This window comes from Ananas comosus, linkage group 14, assembly GCF_001540865.1.
Source record: "Ananas comosus cultivar F153 linkage group 14, ASM154086v1, whole genome shotgun sequence".
NCBI lineage: Eukaryota > Viridiplantae > Streptophyta > Magnoliopsida > Poales > Bromeliaceae > Ananas > Ananas comosus.
The window spans coordinates 5312355-5327177 of record NC_033634.1 but is presented as its reverse complement, the minus strand read 5'-3'; the positions used below and the strand labels follow the sequence as shown (position 1 = coordinate 5327177).

At 38.6% G+C, this 14823-nt stretch overlaps 1 protein-coding gene across 5 annotated transcripts; it reads left to right on the top strand.

The window, feature by feature from the left end:
- LOC109720461 (mucin-2-like) lies at nt 784–14271 on the top strand. Of its 5 annotated transcripts, none has more exons than XM_020247596.1 (3): nt 784–1064; nt 3089–4777; nt 14017–14271. In XM_020247596.1, the coding sequence occupies exons 1-2, from the start codon at nt 903–905 to the stop codon at nt 3692–3694; spliced, it is 768 nt and encodes a 255-aa protein (XP_020103185.1). In that variant the 5' UTR covers nt 784–902; the 3' UTR covers nt 3695–4777; nt 14017–14271. The 5 variants fall into 5 exon arrangements, 1 of the variants encoding a protein (XP_020103185.1); XR_002218977.1 differs by lacking the exons at nt 784–1064; nt 3089–4777 and adding exons at nt 10350–11887; nt 13261–13327; XR_002218978.1 differs by lacking the exons at nt 784–1064; nt 3089–4777 and adding exons at nt 12611–13173; nt 13261–13327.

Genomic DNA, 14823 nt, shown 5'->3' with positions numbered 1-14823 from the left:
TTATCAAAGAACGTTGCACTATTTTCGTCTTCGTTACACCATTTACACATTTGTTTGCACTACAACTTCATGCAAGCACCAAATATAGAGAACAATTTGCACTGCTTAGGGACTTGTTACACTATTTATGAAAGATTGTTGCATTATTTTTGTCGTAGAACCATTTACGAACATATTTGCACAATTACCTTCATATTATCAGCAAATATATAGAAAAATTTGCACTAGTTTGGTGTATATTACAAATTGCACTAAGGGGGGAGTTTTTTTTTTTTTTTGCACTGCTTGTAGACTTGTTGTAATATTTTGCAACGACCCGACCCGCCAGCAACAATAACTCGTTGGGCCCAAACCACCGGCCCAAAATGCTTAAGCCCAGTTATTATTACTAGCGTGTATGCCTCATATAAACCGATCGAAAATCAGTATCCCACCCGATGTGGGACTATTGGGGGCGTTACAAACTCCCCCTGTTTAGACCCTGACGTCCTCGTCGGGTCCAAACCAGATCACAGACAGACGGATCAAGACCAAAATTACCAGGCGAAATGAGATTCTAGAGGTGGCTCCTACGGGTTCAAGAGGTGGCTCCCACTAAATCCGTTGGTGTAGCACTTTGCCCCGCATAGCACTTTGCTCTCACATTTCCGGCTGGTATTCGGCCCTGATACCAATTTGTGTCGTCGACTACGATGTAACACCCCACACTTATGTTTCCTTTATTTTAACTCCTATTCTTTTAAAATTCGGATCTTTTCGTAAATACTAGTTTTTGAGGGACTCGGCGGCATATTGTGCTAAATTAACCCTAATCCCTAATTCATGCTGTTCCCTATTCGTAACAGCCACCCACCCACCTCTCTTTCTTCGTCTTTCTCTCTCTTAGCAACTCTATTCTCCTCATGTCCGTACAGCCTCTTCCCTCTCCCATACCCGCGTGCGCCGTCGTTCCGGGCACCATCGTCATCGCCATCGTCCGCGGCCACCGCCGCAATCCTCATCCATCGGCATTTTTGATTCGTCGTCGACAACATTTCATCGTCGTCGTTTCTATCTTTAAGAAGGTTTATTCCTTTCATTTTCGTCTCTACACCCATTCTTGAAAGCATCTAAATTTTATTGATAATTATGTGATTGTTGTTAGGTGTTCTTCTTTGATGATTATTTCTAAGATCGTTCAAATCTGATTGCTATATACATAAATATAGATTGATCATATTATTAAAATTTTTTTACCATGTATTCTCTATGTGATCTAGGTATATAAATTTTGCATATTCTACATAGTTATTGAAAGTCAGTTACATGTTCGACAAAATGCCTAAAAGAAGGCATATATTGTTTTGTTTCCAATTTTGATTCTATCTAATTATTGATTTGCAAATCAATGTTTCAACATCTGAAAACCCTCTTTTCGAGCATTAGATCCTTTGTTTATTATTTAAAACTTCATTCATCTTATCTTGCTTCTTTGAATATTTTAATCCTTAAAACTCATCATTCTCTTGATTGCTAATTGAGTTTCGTCGAATGTATTATTCTAACTCTCTTTCGTGCTCCGTCTTGACCTTTTGCATGCATTGGTAGCCGACATTGTCGACCTAAGTGAACCTATCCAAATTTAGATTTTTGTGTAAGCTTGCCTTGTAAATGTATATATATCCTTTTTGTAATTTTATTTTTTAGTTAGCTTATAGAGAATCGCATATCTCTATTTTAGGTTCTGACGATTGATTTTCGTGCAATTTTCGACTGGATAGCTTCTTAGCTTTGAAGCCGCTTTTGAGTTAAACGACCGGACACCCGTTAGCTTTTTGCTAAATAATTTAGGAAAATACTTTGATTGTGTGAAAATCTTATTTTGTAGATTTTAAAATTAAGGGTTAAGCATATTATTAAATATTTTGTAAATTGAGATTCAAGTGTGATTGACAAGTTCTTTTAGCAAAAAGAATTTTAAAATTTGATAATTTGTTCTATAAATTAGTGACTGGATAAATTTTGAATTATGATGTCTCTTGGTATTCTGCTATGCAATGTTGGCCATGTCGACATGTATTTTGTTATAGAAGTGAGCTTCGTCTTTGTATCACGCCTTCGGGTGCCCACGCCTATTCGCGCCTCTGTTTTGTTTGCGCCTACGGGTGCCTCTGTTTTGGTTGCGCCTTCGGGTGCCTCTATTCTGTTTGCGCCTTCGGGTGCCTCTATTCTGTTTTCGCCTTCGGGTACCTTTGGATCTCGCCAACGTATCATGTGATATAGTTAGTTGCCGGAGACTTAATATTTATTTCGTTATTTACTTAAAGAGAAATGCTTTGTAAAGTTATAGTTTCAATCTGATCTGAATTTAAAGTTTTATAATTCTTATTTTCTGAAATTTTGCAAATTAAAAACAAGTCTCTTGAATTATTTTTGTATTTATTTATTTATTTGTATGCTTAATCCGACTAATGTGGTGTATGGTTGCTTACCCAGGTTTCCAGACTGATTCGCAAGGCGGGGTCGGGACCGAGTAAGCGTTAGATATAGCTAGAGTTTGATTTTAGTCATTTTTGTTTTATGCCTAGCATATTTAGATGTGAATTTTTTTTTTTTGGACTTCGTAAATGATCGTTTGTTATCTGCTTTTATTTCGTTATTTATTCATACCCACCTTTGTTAATTATGGTATTTAGTGGACCGAATTTATGGTGTTTCGTAGTAAGCTTTAGTTTTATAGATGTTAGAATTCTGTTTAATTTTAGTTAAAATTTAATTTCTTAGTCTCACCTTATGATTATCTGAATTTAGTGGAAAATTGGTAATCATCTTTTTGCTAGTTTTCGTCTGATTCTGTAGCCTTGCATATTTGCTAGTTTAGCAGGTATGTGGCGTCTAATTACGCCTCGAGTTTGGGTCGTGACAGAGAAATGGTATCAGAGAATAGGTTTAAGATCTCTAGGAACTTTTAAGGTATAAGATTGTGAGAGCTTATTAGGACGTGTGAGGTTGGGTAGAAGTAAGCGTATATTTGAATTTGTTTTGCTACTACTTTGTAGTTTTGATTAACATCCTGTATTTATGTGTTTGTGATCCCTCTTTTAATAAGATGGTGCGTCCGTCCCGCCGTAGCAACACCAACAATGAGCAACCGAGGAACCCACCTCCAACTAGATCCGGAGATGCAAATCTGAACACCACCTTAGTCTCACTTTTGCATACCACATCCTCGGCAGCTGTTCCACCTCAGACCACTGTTCCACCTACTATCCAGAATCCGCTACAATCGACGACAGCACCTCAGATAAATCCTTCGGCTTTTGCTCCACCTCCGCAGCAGGCTACTGGTGTAGGGATGCCTTCGACAACTGTTCCCACTACCATTCCATTTGCGCCGTCGACTACACTTCCCGATTTCGTTCCGCATCCGTCACAAACCACTATTCCCACCCACTCCGCCACTTTACCGCAGAGCACCACAATGGATCCCCTGGTTGCCACCCTGATACAAACTGTTGTCGGACTAGTGCAGACTCAGCAACAGAATTTGCAGCAGAATCCCGTTCCTAGTGCCGCTGAGTCGAATTCCAGAGTTCGAGAGAGGAGCATCAATGAGTTTAAGAAATCTGCACCGCCACCTTTTTCAGGCACTACAAATCTGGATGAAGCAGAAACTTGGATCAAAGAGATGGAGAAGGCATTTTCGGCCATGTAGTGCACAGATGAGGAGAAAGTCAGATTCGGGACGTTCATGTTTCAAGGCAGAGCAAATAATTGGTGGAAAAGCTAGTTGAGAACTCTCGGCAATAATTTAGCAGCCCTTTCATGGAAGGATTTTCGATTATGCAAAGTACTTTCCAAGGAGCAAGCTTCGCCAGCTTGAAAGACAATTTCTGGATTTGAAGTAGGGTTCGATGTTTGTGGAGAAGTACGAGGCTGGGTTTGACCGACTGTCCCACTTCACCCCAAAACTGGTAAATGATGATGAGTCACGAGCTAAGACATTTGAGGAATGATTGAATGGACATATTCGCACTGGTCTCGCACCGCTACACCTTGAGGCATATGATGATGTCGTTTCCAGAGCGAAATCTTTGGATTTAGTATGGAGGCAGACTCAAGAAGAGCGAAAGGCAAATCAAAAGAAAAGGAATAGAGATTCTTTCAGAGAAGGAGATCGAAATTCAAGAGAATCTGACAGATCTAATGACTCGGGGAGGTCGCGTAATACACCAGCTCCTCGTGGTGAACCACCAAATCGAGATCAGAAGCTGAAATGTTCAGTTTGTGGTAGATGGCATAAGGATTCGGACTGCTGGCACGTCACTGGTGGTTGTTTCAGTTGTAGAGATTTGAACCATCGAATAGCTCAATGCCCTGTGTTTAGCACTGACTCTGGCACTGGATCCAAGACTCAGGAGAAATCTATTGCTCCAACCGGTCGTGATCATGCTGTTGGAAAAACTTTCTGATCTTTTATTACAATATTCTTTAAAAACCAATTTGAAAATTTAATTACAGGTTTAGAAAAATCCCGAAACGAAATTAAATAACAAATACGGTAAAGAAAAGATTTAGATAAGACCTGTGGATCGAGGCGTGCAAAGCATTGTCCTAGAAGTGAAATTGCCCCTCCACGTGCGAGGCTTCCCAGCAATTACTTCTAGCGATACAACGACCACGTTCCACTCCGTCGGCACGCTTCCAAGGTGGCACAAGATAAACCCAACCAGCTTCAGATCCAGTAAAAGAAAACTCGGCGAAAATCCAGAAAGCAGAAAAAGACAAGAGACTTTAGGTATGTTCGGGTTATTAATCAACTCGTGCAACCTCGCCCCATATTTATAATCAAGGCGAGAATCTTGCTTCAACGCGTCAAATCCGAGTAGAACAAGATAAGCCTATGATTATACGGATAAGGATTAGGATTAGGATAAAGATAAAGATAAGGATTAAAATAAAGATAAAACCGACAAAATAAAAATAAACCGAGTGTATGGACTGCGCGCGCCACCTTCCGGCCCGGCCCGGCCCGGCTCGGCTCAGCTCGTGCTCGTGCCATGCGTGTGTGTATTTAAACGAGAGCATTACTCTCATTTTTTTCCAAACAACTAGCTTGAGTACAAAGGAATATATAAAAACAACAAACACCCTTTTGGTTTCTAATGTGGGACCACTCATGCAAATTTTAGTTGGGCTCCCCAAGCGGTCCATTAACAATTATTGGGCTCTCAAGAGGCCTTAACAAGTTTTAAATCATAACAAACCCAATAAAATCCAATATTCCCCCACATGATTTAAAACTTGAAATAAAGAAAGCAAATAAACTGAAATTCAAAATAAATCAAAAGAATGCTGGATCTTTTATACCATGTATTCGGTAAAGGTACCTTTCGGGTTTGAACCTTCACTTAGTGCTTGTCAATGTACATCCGAGGGCACAATGGTGGACTACGCCTTGAACCAAGACCGGTGAATCAGATTTCCACGAATAGCACACATGGTACAGCTGTTTAGGTTCTAAACGGGTGAGCGCTTTTATGGCCATGCGCTAGTATCGCTTCGTGTGTGTTTTAGGGAACCACCCTCTTCCCATAGTCGCGGCCTCATGACTCCACACATATAGTAGGTCCTCAAAGGGTATCTGCAAAGTCACACCCTGCCTTATAGGTCTTGGAGCCATTCAGAGCCAATGCCCTTCCTATCCACTTGCAGATATGAGCACTATCGTCATAGGGATGAGGTATAAAAACAGTGCTCCTCATAGCTGCCTGTTCGACTTGTTTCTACCCATTGAACCTGCAACAGGTTGGGTTGCCATCGCCGGTAACTTCTATTGTGGGCTAAGCCCCATCCCCCTCAACGATTCTAGGATCACTGTCCTAGATAATCCCTTCGTAAGCTGATCAGCCAAATTCTTTGTAGATTTCACAAATTCCAATCCAATCACATTTTCCTTCAAATTTTGCCGAATGAACTTATGTCTTACTTTCATGAATCTATTCATCTTCGTCTCCACATTCTCTTGGGCACACTTATCTATAGCAAATTTGCAATCACAATGAATACATATAGGTGCTAAAGGTTGCTCCATAAGTGGTAAATCATAAAGAAACTCTCTAATCCACTTAGCTTCTGCTACAGTTATATCCAAGGTTATGAGTTCAGATTCCGTAGTACTTCTAGCAATCAAAGATTGTTTAGTTGATTTCCAAGAAATAACTGCTCCTCCTAGAAGAAAAACAAATCCAGTAGTCAACTTTATATCAACAGTATCACTAATCCAATTAGCATCACTATATCCTTCAAATACTGCAGGAAAGCTAGTGTAATGTAATCCATAAGATACAGTCCCCTCCAGATATCTCAAAACTCTTTCTAAGGCATTCCAATGCTCTCTATTTGGATTATGAGTATATCTTCTCAATCGGTTCACAGCATAAGCCAAATCTGGTCTAGTGTAATCTACCAGATATCTTAAAGATCCAATAATCTTTGAGTATCTATTTTGACCTATTGGATCTCCTCTATTCTTTTGAAGATGCACACTAGAATCATAAGGTGTCACTACAGGTTTAACATCAAAGTATCCAAACTTTTTCAATAACTGTTCACTGTAGTGGGATTGGCTCATAATAATTTCTTTCGATTTTCTAATGATCTTCATGTTGAGAATAACATATGCTTGCCCAAGATCTTTCATATCAAAATTTTCATTTAATAATTTCTTCACATCATATATCACATTCATATTAGTACCAAAAATCAAGATATCATCAACATATAAGCATAAGATCACTATCTGTCCATCATACTCTTTCGAATACACGCATTCATCAAACATGTTCACATGAAAACCATTTGATATAACCAAAGAATCAAATTTCAAATGCCACTGCTTATGAGCTTGCTTAAGTCCATATAAAGATCGATTCAACTTGCACAATTTATTCACATGTCCAGAAACTATAAAACCTTTAGGTTGCTTCATATAAATTTCTTCATCCAAATCACCATTCAGAAAACTGTCTTAACATCCATTTGATGAACAACCACACCATGGATGGAGGCCAAGGCAATCAACACTCTAATAGAAGTAATCCTAGCAACAGGAGCATAAACATCAAAATAATCTACCCCAGACTTCTGTGCAAATTCTTGTGCCACTAATCTAGCCTTATACTTATCTATAGATCCATGGGGTCTCAACTTCTTCTTAAAAATCCACCTACAACCTACAAGCTTACATCCTAAAGGTAAATCAGTTAACTCCCAAGTATGATTCTGTAGAATAGATTGCATCTCCAGATTAATAGCCTCTTTCCAAAACGATTCATCTACAGACGTCATAGCTTTGTCATAGGTAGATGGAGTATCTTCTACTAGTAGGACACAAAAATTATCTCCAAAATTTTTCGCTACTCTAGGACGCTTACTTCTCCTAGGTTCAGTCTCTTCTATAGGTTCACTAATTCTAGGTCTGCTAAAACTACCTATAGGTAAAGGTGTCCAAAATATCCGATATCCCATACCCGATCCGGACCCTATCCGGACCCGAACCGGATCCGAACCGGACCCGATAAAAAATGAATAGTATACGGATAAAAAAAATTACCCATTAAAGTTTCGGGTATGGGTCCGGATATTTTATACCCATACCCGATTTGGACCCGACCCGAACCTAACTTTTAAAGGGGTAGGGTCCGGAATAGTTTTCAAATCCGGACCCGGACCCGGACCCGATGAAATATCCGATAGTAAATAAAAAAAAATAAACTTTTGAAGTTGAAGGATCAATTTTAATATGATTTATAGATGATGAGTCACTACGTATTTTCATCCTAATGAAACCCTAGCCGTCTCTTTTACTCATTACTTTTTTCTAATTTTTTTACTCTTTGTTTTCTACTCCTTTTTTTTCATTTCATTTCCGCCAACAATATTTCATTGTCATCATCATCATCAGTGTCATCATCATCATCAGCGACAATATTTCTTTTGAATGAATTTTATTGGACGGTACAATTTATTAGAATGCAAGTTTTTTTATGGTGGGCTTTATAGTTTGTCTATTGACTATTTAATAAAGTTTATAAAAAAAATATATTAATACGGATATCCGTACCCGATCTAAACCCGATCCATATCCGATCTTGAACGGGTAGTATACGGGTAGTCACTACCCAGACCCGCTCAAATAGACCCGATGGGTATATTAGTAACTTTAGTACCGAGATCCAGACCCGACCCGAAGTTAAATGGGTAGGGTATATATATTTTTTTATAACCATTTCTTTTTAGGGTATGGGTACAGTATATTAATTATCCAGACCCGACCCGGTCCACGGACATCTTTACCTATAGGCTCAGCTGAAATAGGTCTATCTACTCTAGTTCTAAAAGGAAAAGCATCCTCAAAGTATACTGCATCTCTAGCCTCAATAATAGTGTTGTTAGAAATCTCACTAATTTCAGAATTCACCACTAAAAATCTATTTGCATTGCTATATTGTGCATAACCCACAAAAACTGTATCCACGGTCTTAGGTCCAATCTTTCTCTTCTTATTCTCAGGTATTTTCACTTTAGCTAGGCACCCCCACACTTTAAAATAATTCAGATTAAGTTTTTTACCTTTCCAAAGCTCATAGGGAGACACATTAGAATTCTTGTGGGAAATTCTATTTAAAATCACACATGCAGAAATCAAAGCTTCCCCCCACAAGTTCTCGGGTGCGCCTAAACTAATAATCATCGAATTTACCATATCCATCAAAGTTCTATTCTTACGTTCAGCAACTCCATTAGATTGAGATGTATAAGGAGCAGTCACTTGATGCACAATTCCAAACTCTTGACAGAAAGCAGTCATCTCATTTGAAGTAAATTCACCACCTCAATCAGACCTCAAAATCTTGATTTTCTTATCTAATTGATTTTCAACTCCAGCCTTATAAATCTTGAATATGTTTAAAATCCCACCTTTTGATTTGATCAAATAAACATAACAATATTTTGAATGATCATCTATAAATGTCACAAAATATTTATTTCCACCTCTACTAGGTCTACTTCCATCACAAACATCACTGTGCATCAATTCTAATAGATTGCAATCTCTATCCACAGATTTAAAAGGTTTCCTAGGCTCCTTAGCTTGCACACATATTTCACATCTATGATCAGATAAATCAGATTTAGGAATCAAATCGAGATGCATCAATCTTTTGATAGTATTAAAATTCATATGTCCCAATCTTCCATGCCAAATATTAGGAGAAATAACATTCATCACAAGAGCACTTTCATTAATAAAAGGAGAAGATACAGATAATTTAAATAAACCATCACTCAAAAATCCTTTTTCAATAAAATTCACTCCTTTTGTTATAACTACCCTATTACATTCAAAAACTAACTTAAAACCCTGTTGAACTAAAAGAGAACCACTAATCAAATTCTTCCTAAAGTCGGGAACATGGTGGACTCCGTGCAAGGTTAAGGTCTTCCCAGAGGTCAGCTTCAAGTCCACTCGACCTGTCCCTAGCACGTGAGAAGAGGCTGCATTCCCAATATTCACCGATTCTCCACACGAGTCCTGATATGTGGAAAACCACGAACGATCAGAATGAGCATGAACATTAGCTCCAGTATCTATCCACCAATCAGAAGAACTATAGGGCAGGTTAACATTGGGTGAACTAGATCCTAACCTGATAGTGGAGTCAGAAGGGTCAGACGCTGCAGTCAACATATTCAACTGGCGCTCAGGTAGAGCTTCCTTCTTTTTCTTAGGTACGAAAGGTCAATTTTTGCGGAAATAGCAATCCTTCGCAAAATGATTCATCTTCCTACACACAAAACAACCAGAATTGCCTCCACTTTCCTCAGGTTTAGGTTTCTTAAAGTTTGGGTTGAACTTTCTACGGTGGAAAGGCTTCTTCTTAAAGTTTCGGTGAGGCTGGAAGTTTCTACCATTATTTTTGGGATTCTCTACTAGGTTGGCTTGGATTGTAGGTTCATTGGGCTTCTTATCCTTAGCCCGGTTCGACTCTTCTATCCTAATGGATCTTAGGACATAATTCAGGGATAGCTCTCTCTGATTGTGGTTAAGATCATTTGCATGGTTCGATCAAGAGGGTGGCAACTTATCTATAAGGGCGGCAACTAAAAAACTTTCATCAAGATCTACACTACTAAATCTAAGCTGCTCAACTATATGCTCAAAATCATGAAGCTGGTCAGACATGGACTTATTATCTACCAATTTAAATTTAATTAGATCAGACGCTTGGTATCTCTTCTGAGTAAGATCAACTTGACCATACTTATTTTCTAAGGATGTCCAAAGTTCNTATCTACCAATTTAAATTTAATTAGATCAGACGCTTGGTATCTCTTCTGAGTAAGATCAACTTGACCATACTTATTTTCTAAGGATGTCCAAAGTTCCCTAGCTGTCTTAGCACTACAGTAGATGTCGTATAATTTGTCAGATAGGGTACTAAGAATTCGGTTTAAATAATGATAATTGATCATGTTATGGTCAACGGGAGGTGCGGTTGTAGTTGCAGATGTAGTTGCAGTTTCAGAAGTGGGAGGAGTGGATCCAGTCTGGGCTTGGCTTCGAGTAAGCGGTCTATTAATCACATTCTGGGTTGCACCTACAGGTGCAGATCCACTGGCATTCACAGCAGAATCCGAGATAGCAAAAACAAGCCCAAGTGTGGTCAGCCAGAACCTTATTTGGTTCTGCCACCTCTTAAAATTATGACCATCAAAAGTAAACGGTTTTGTCGAATCCTCCATAATAAAACAAAATCTGTTCACAAATTAATTCTACTGTTATGTCAAAAAACAGTTTTGAATTTCAGAAAAGTAACAGTAAGATATATGTTAATTTGTAGAAAAGAAATATTTTAATTACTATAATAAAAGAAACAGAAAGACTAAGTTAATTAAAAACTTTCGCTTCTAGATTGTTGGAAAATATCTTTCTGATCTTTTATTACAATATTCTTTAAAAACCAACTCGAAAATTTAATTACAAGTTTAGGAAAATTCCGAAACGAAATTAAATAACAAATACGGTAAAGAAAAGGTTTAGATAAGGCCTATGGATCGAGGCATGCAGAGCATTGTCCTAGAAGCGAAATTGCCCCTCCACGTGCGAGGCTTCCCAGCAATTACTTCTAGCGATACAACGACCACGTTCCACCCCGTTGGCACGTTTCCAAGGTGGTGCAAGATGAACCCAACCAGCTTCAGATCGAGTAAAAGAAAACTCGGCGAAAATCCGGAAAGTAGAAAAAGACGAGAGGCTTTAGGTATGCTCGGGTTATTAATCAACTCGTGCAACCTCGCCCCATATTTATAATCAAGGCGATAATCTTGCTCCAACGCGTCAAATCCGAGTAGAACAAGATAAGCCTGTGATTATACGGATAAGGATTAGGATTAGAATAAAGATAAAGATAAGGATTAAAATAAAGATAAAACCGACAAAATAAAAATAAACCAGGTGTATGGACCGCGAGCGCCGCCGCCCCGCCCCGCCCGGCTCGGCTCGTGCCGTGCGTGTGTGTATTTAAACGAGAGCATTACTCTCATTTTCTTCCAAGCAACTAGCTTGAGTACAAGGGAATATATAAAAACAACAAACACCCTTTTAGTTTCCAATGTGGGACTAAACATAACACATGAAAATTTTAGTTGGGCTCCCCAAGCGCCGATTAACAATTATTTGGCTCTCAAGAGGCCTTAACAAGTTTTAAATCATAACAAACCCAATAAAATCCAATACATGCCCCTCCTATCGATCAGTCCAGAGGTGGAAGACCTCGGACGCAAGGTCATGTTCAGGCTCTCTCCCAGCAGGATGTCCGGGCATCTAATGCTGTAGTCCCTGGTATTCTTCCCATAGCTTCTATTTCTTCTCGTGTTCTCTTTGATTCTAGAACTACTTATTTCTTTATCTCTTTTGCTTTTGTTTGAAATCATTTGTCAACCTCCGAACCCTTTGTTTATATTTTATGCGTCGGGCGCCTTTCGGGGATGAGCTTGTGATTGACCGCATTTGTAAAAGCATTGTCTGAGTATACAATATTTAGATTTATTCTAGTAGTCTAGTAGAGCAATCTTTCTGAACGGGAAGCTACTTAGGAGCTCGAAGAGCAGACGAGAATGATGTATCCTTAGTCCTTCGAGAGCTAAGATATGTTAAGTTTAGAGGACTAAACTTCTTTTTAGGAGGGGAGGATGTAACACCCCACACTTATGTTTCCTTTATTTTGACTCCTATTCTTTTAAAATTCGGACCTTTTCGTAAATACTAGTTTTTGAGGGACTCGGCGGCATATTGTGCTAAATTAACCCTAATCCCTAATTCATGTTGTTTCCTATTCGTAACAGCCACCCACCCACCTCTCTTCTCCGTCTTTCTCTCTCTTAGCGACTCTATTCTCCTCACGTCCGTACAGCCTCTTCCCTCTCCCGTACCCGCGCCGTCGTTCCGGTCACTGTCGTCGTCGCCGTCATTCGCGGCCACCACCGCAATCCTCATCCATCGGCATTTTTGATTCGCCGTCGACGACATTTCATCGTCGTCGTTTCTATCTTTAAGAAGGTTTATTCCTTTCATTTTCGTCTCTACACCCATTCTTGAAAGCATCTAAATTTTATCGATAAATATGTGATTGTTGTTAGGTGTTCTTCTTTGATGATTATTTCTAAGATCGTTCAAATCTGATTGCTATATACCTAAATATAGATTGATCGTATTATTAAATTTTTTTACCATGTATTCTCTATGTAATCTAGGTATATAAATTATGCATATTCTACATAGTTATTGAGAGTCCATTACATGTTCGACAAAATGCCAAAAAGAAGGCATATATTGTTTTGTTTCCAATTTTGATTCTATCTAATTATTGATTTGCAAATCAATGTTTCAACATCTGAAAACCCTCTTTTCGAGCATTAGATCCTTTGTTTATTATTTAAAACTTCATTCATCTTATCTTGCTTCTTTGAATATTCTAATCCTTAAAACTCATCATCCTCTTGATTGCTAATTGAGTTTCGTTGAATGTATTATTCTAAATCTCTTTCGTGCTCCGTCTTGACCTTTTTGCATGCATTGGTAGCCGACATTGTCGACCTATGTGAACCTATCCGAATTCAGATTTTTGTGTAAGCTTGCCTTCTAAATGTATATATATCCTTTTTGTAATTTTATTTTTTAGTTAGCTTATAGAGAATCGCATATCTCTATTTTAGGTTCCGACGATTGATTTTCGTGCAATTTTCGACTGGATAGCTTCTTAGCTTAGAAGCCGCTTTTGAGGTAAGCGACCGGACACCCGTTAGCTTTTTGCTAAATAATTTAGGAAAATACTTTGATTGTGTGAAAATCTTATTTTGTAGATTTTAAAATTAAGGGTTAAGCATATTATTAAATATTTTGTAAATTGAGCTTCAAGTGTGATTGACAAGTTCTTTTAGCAAAAATAATTTTTAAAATTTGATAATTTGTTCTATAAATTAGTGACTGGATAAATTTTGAATTGTGATGTCTCTTGGTATTCTGCTATGCAATGTTGGCCATGTCGACATGTAATTTGTTATAGAAGCGAGTTTCGTCTTTGCATCGCGCCTTTGGGTGCCCGCGCCTATTCACGCTTCTGTTTTGTTTGCGCCTACGGGTGCCTCTGTTTTGGTTGCGCCTTCGAGTGCCTCTGTTCTGTTTGCGCCTTCGGGTGCCTCTGTTCTGTTTGTGCCTTCGGGTGCCTCTGGATCTCGCCAACGGATCATGTGATATAGTTAGTTGCCGGAGACTTAATATTTATTTCGTTATTTGCTTAAAGAGAAATGCTTTGTAAAGTTATAGTTTCAATCTGATCTGAATTTTAAGTTTTATAATTCTTATTTTCTGAAATTTTGCAAATTAAAAACAAGTCTCTTGAATTATTTTTGTATTTATTTATTTATTTGTATGCTTAATCCGACTAATGTGGTGTATGGTTGCTTACCCAGGTTTCCAGACTGATTCGCAAGGCGGGGTCGGGACCGAGTGAGCGTTAGATATAGCTAGAGTTTGATTTTAGTCCTTTTTGTTTTATGCCTAGCATATTTAGATGTGAATATTTCTTTTTGGACTTCGTAAATGATCGTTTGTTATCTGCTTTTATTTCGTTATTTATTCGTACCTACCTTTGTTAATTATGGTATTTAGTGGACCGAATTTATTATGTTTCGTAGTAAGCTTTAGTTTTATAGATGTTAGAATTCCATTTAATTTTAGTTAAAATTTAATTTCTTAGTCTCACCTTATGATTATCTGAATTTAGTGGAAAATTAGTAATCATCTTTTCGCTAGTTTCCGTCTGATTTCGTAGCCTTGCATATTTGCTAGTTTAGCATGTATGCGGCGTCTGTTACGCCTCGGGTTTGGGGCGAGGCATATTTTTTATTAAGAATTGCACTAATTGGGTGAATATTACACCATTTCGTTCCTTTTTTTGCACTACTACTGGGCGGCAGCGCCAGTTACAAATAACAATTTGCACTCTTTTTGTACATGCTTGCACTGTTGTTGCGCTACTTGCTGGGCCTTTTGGTAGCGGTTTGCTGGTGACCGCCTTGTTCCCCTCCTCCCTCCTGCCTCATCTCTTCTCCAGTTCGTAACTATACTCTTAAGCCATGTTCCTCCCCGACGCTTCTTCCACTTCTCCTCTGCAAGCGCAGCAGTCGGCAGACAGTGATAGAATAAACTGCCAAGCTTCTATGGAGGAGGGAGAGTGCTGGATTATACGCCTCTACGCTTCTTGCGGTTTAGGTACA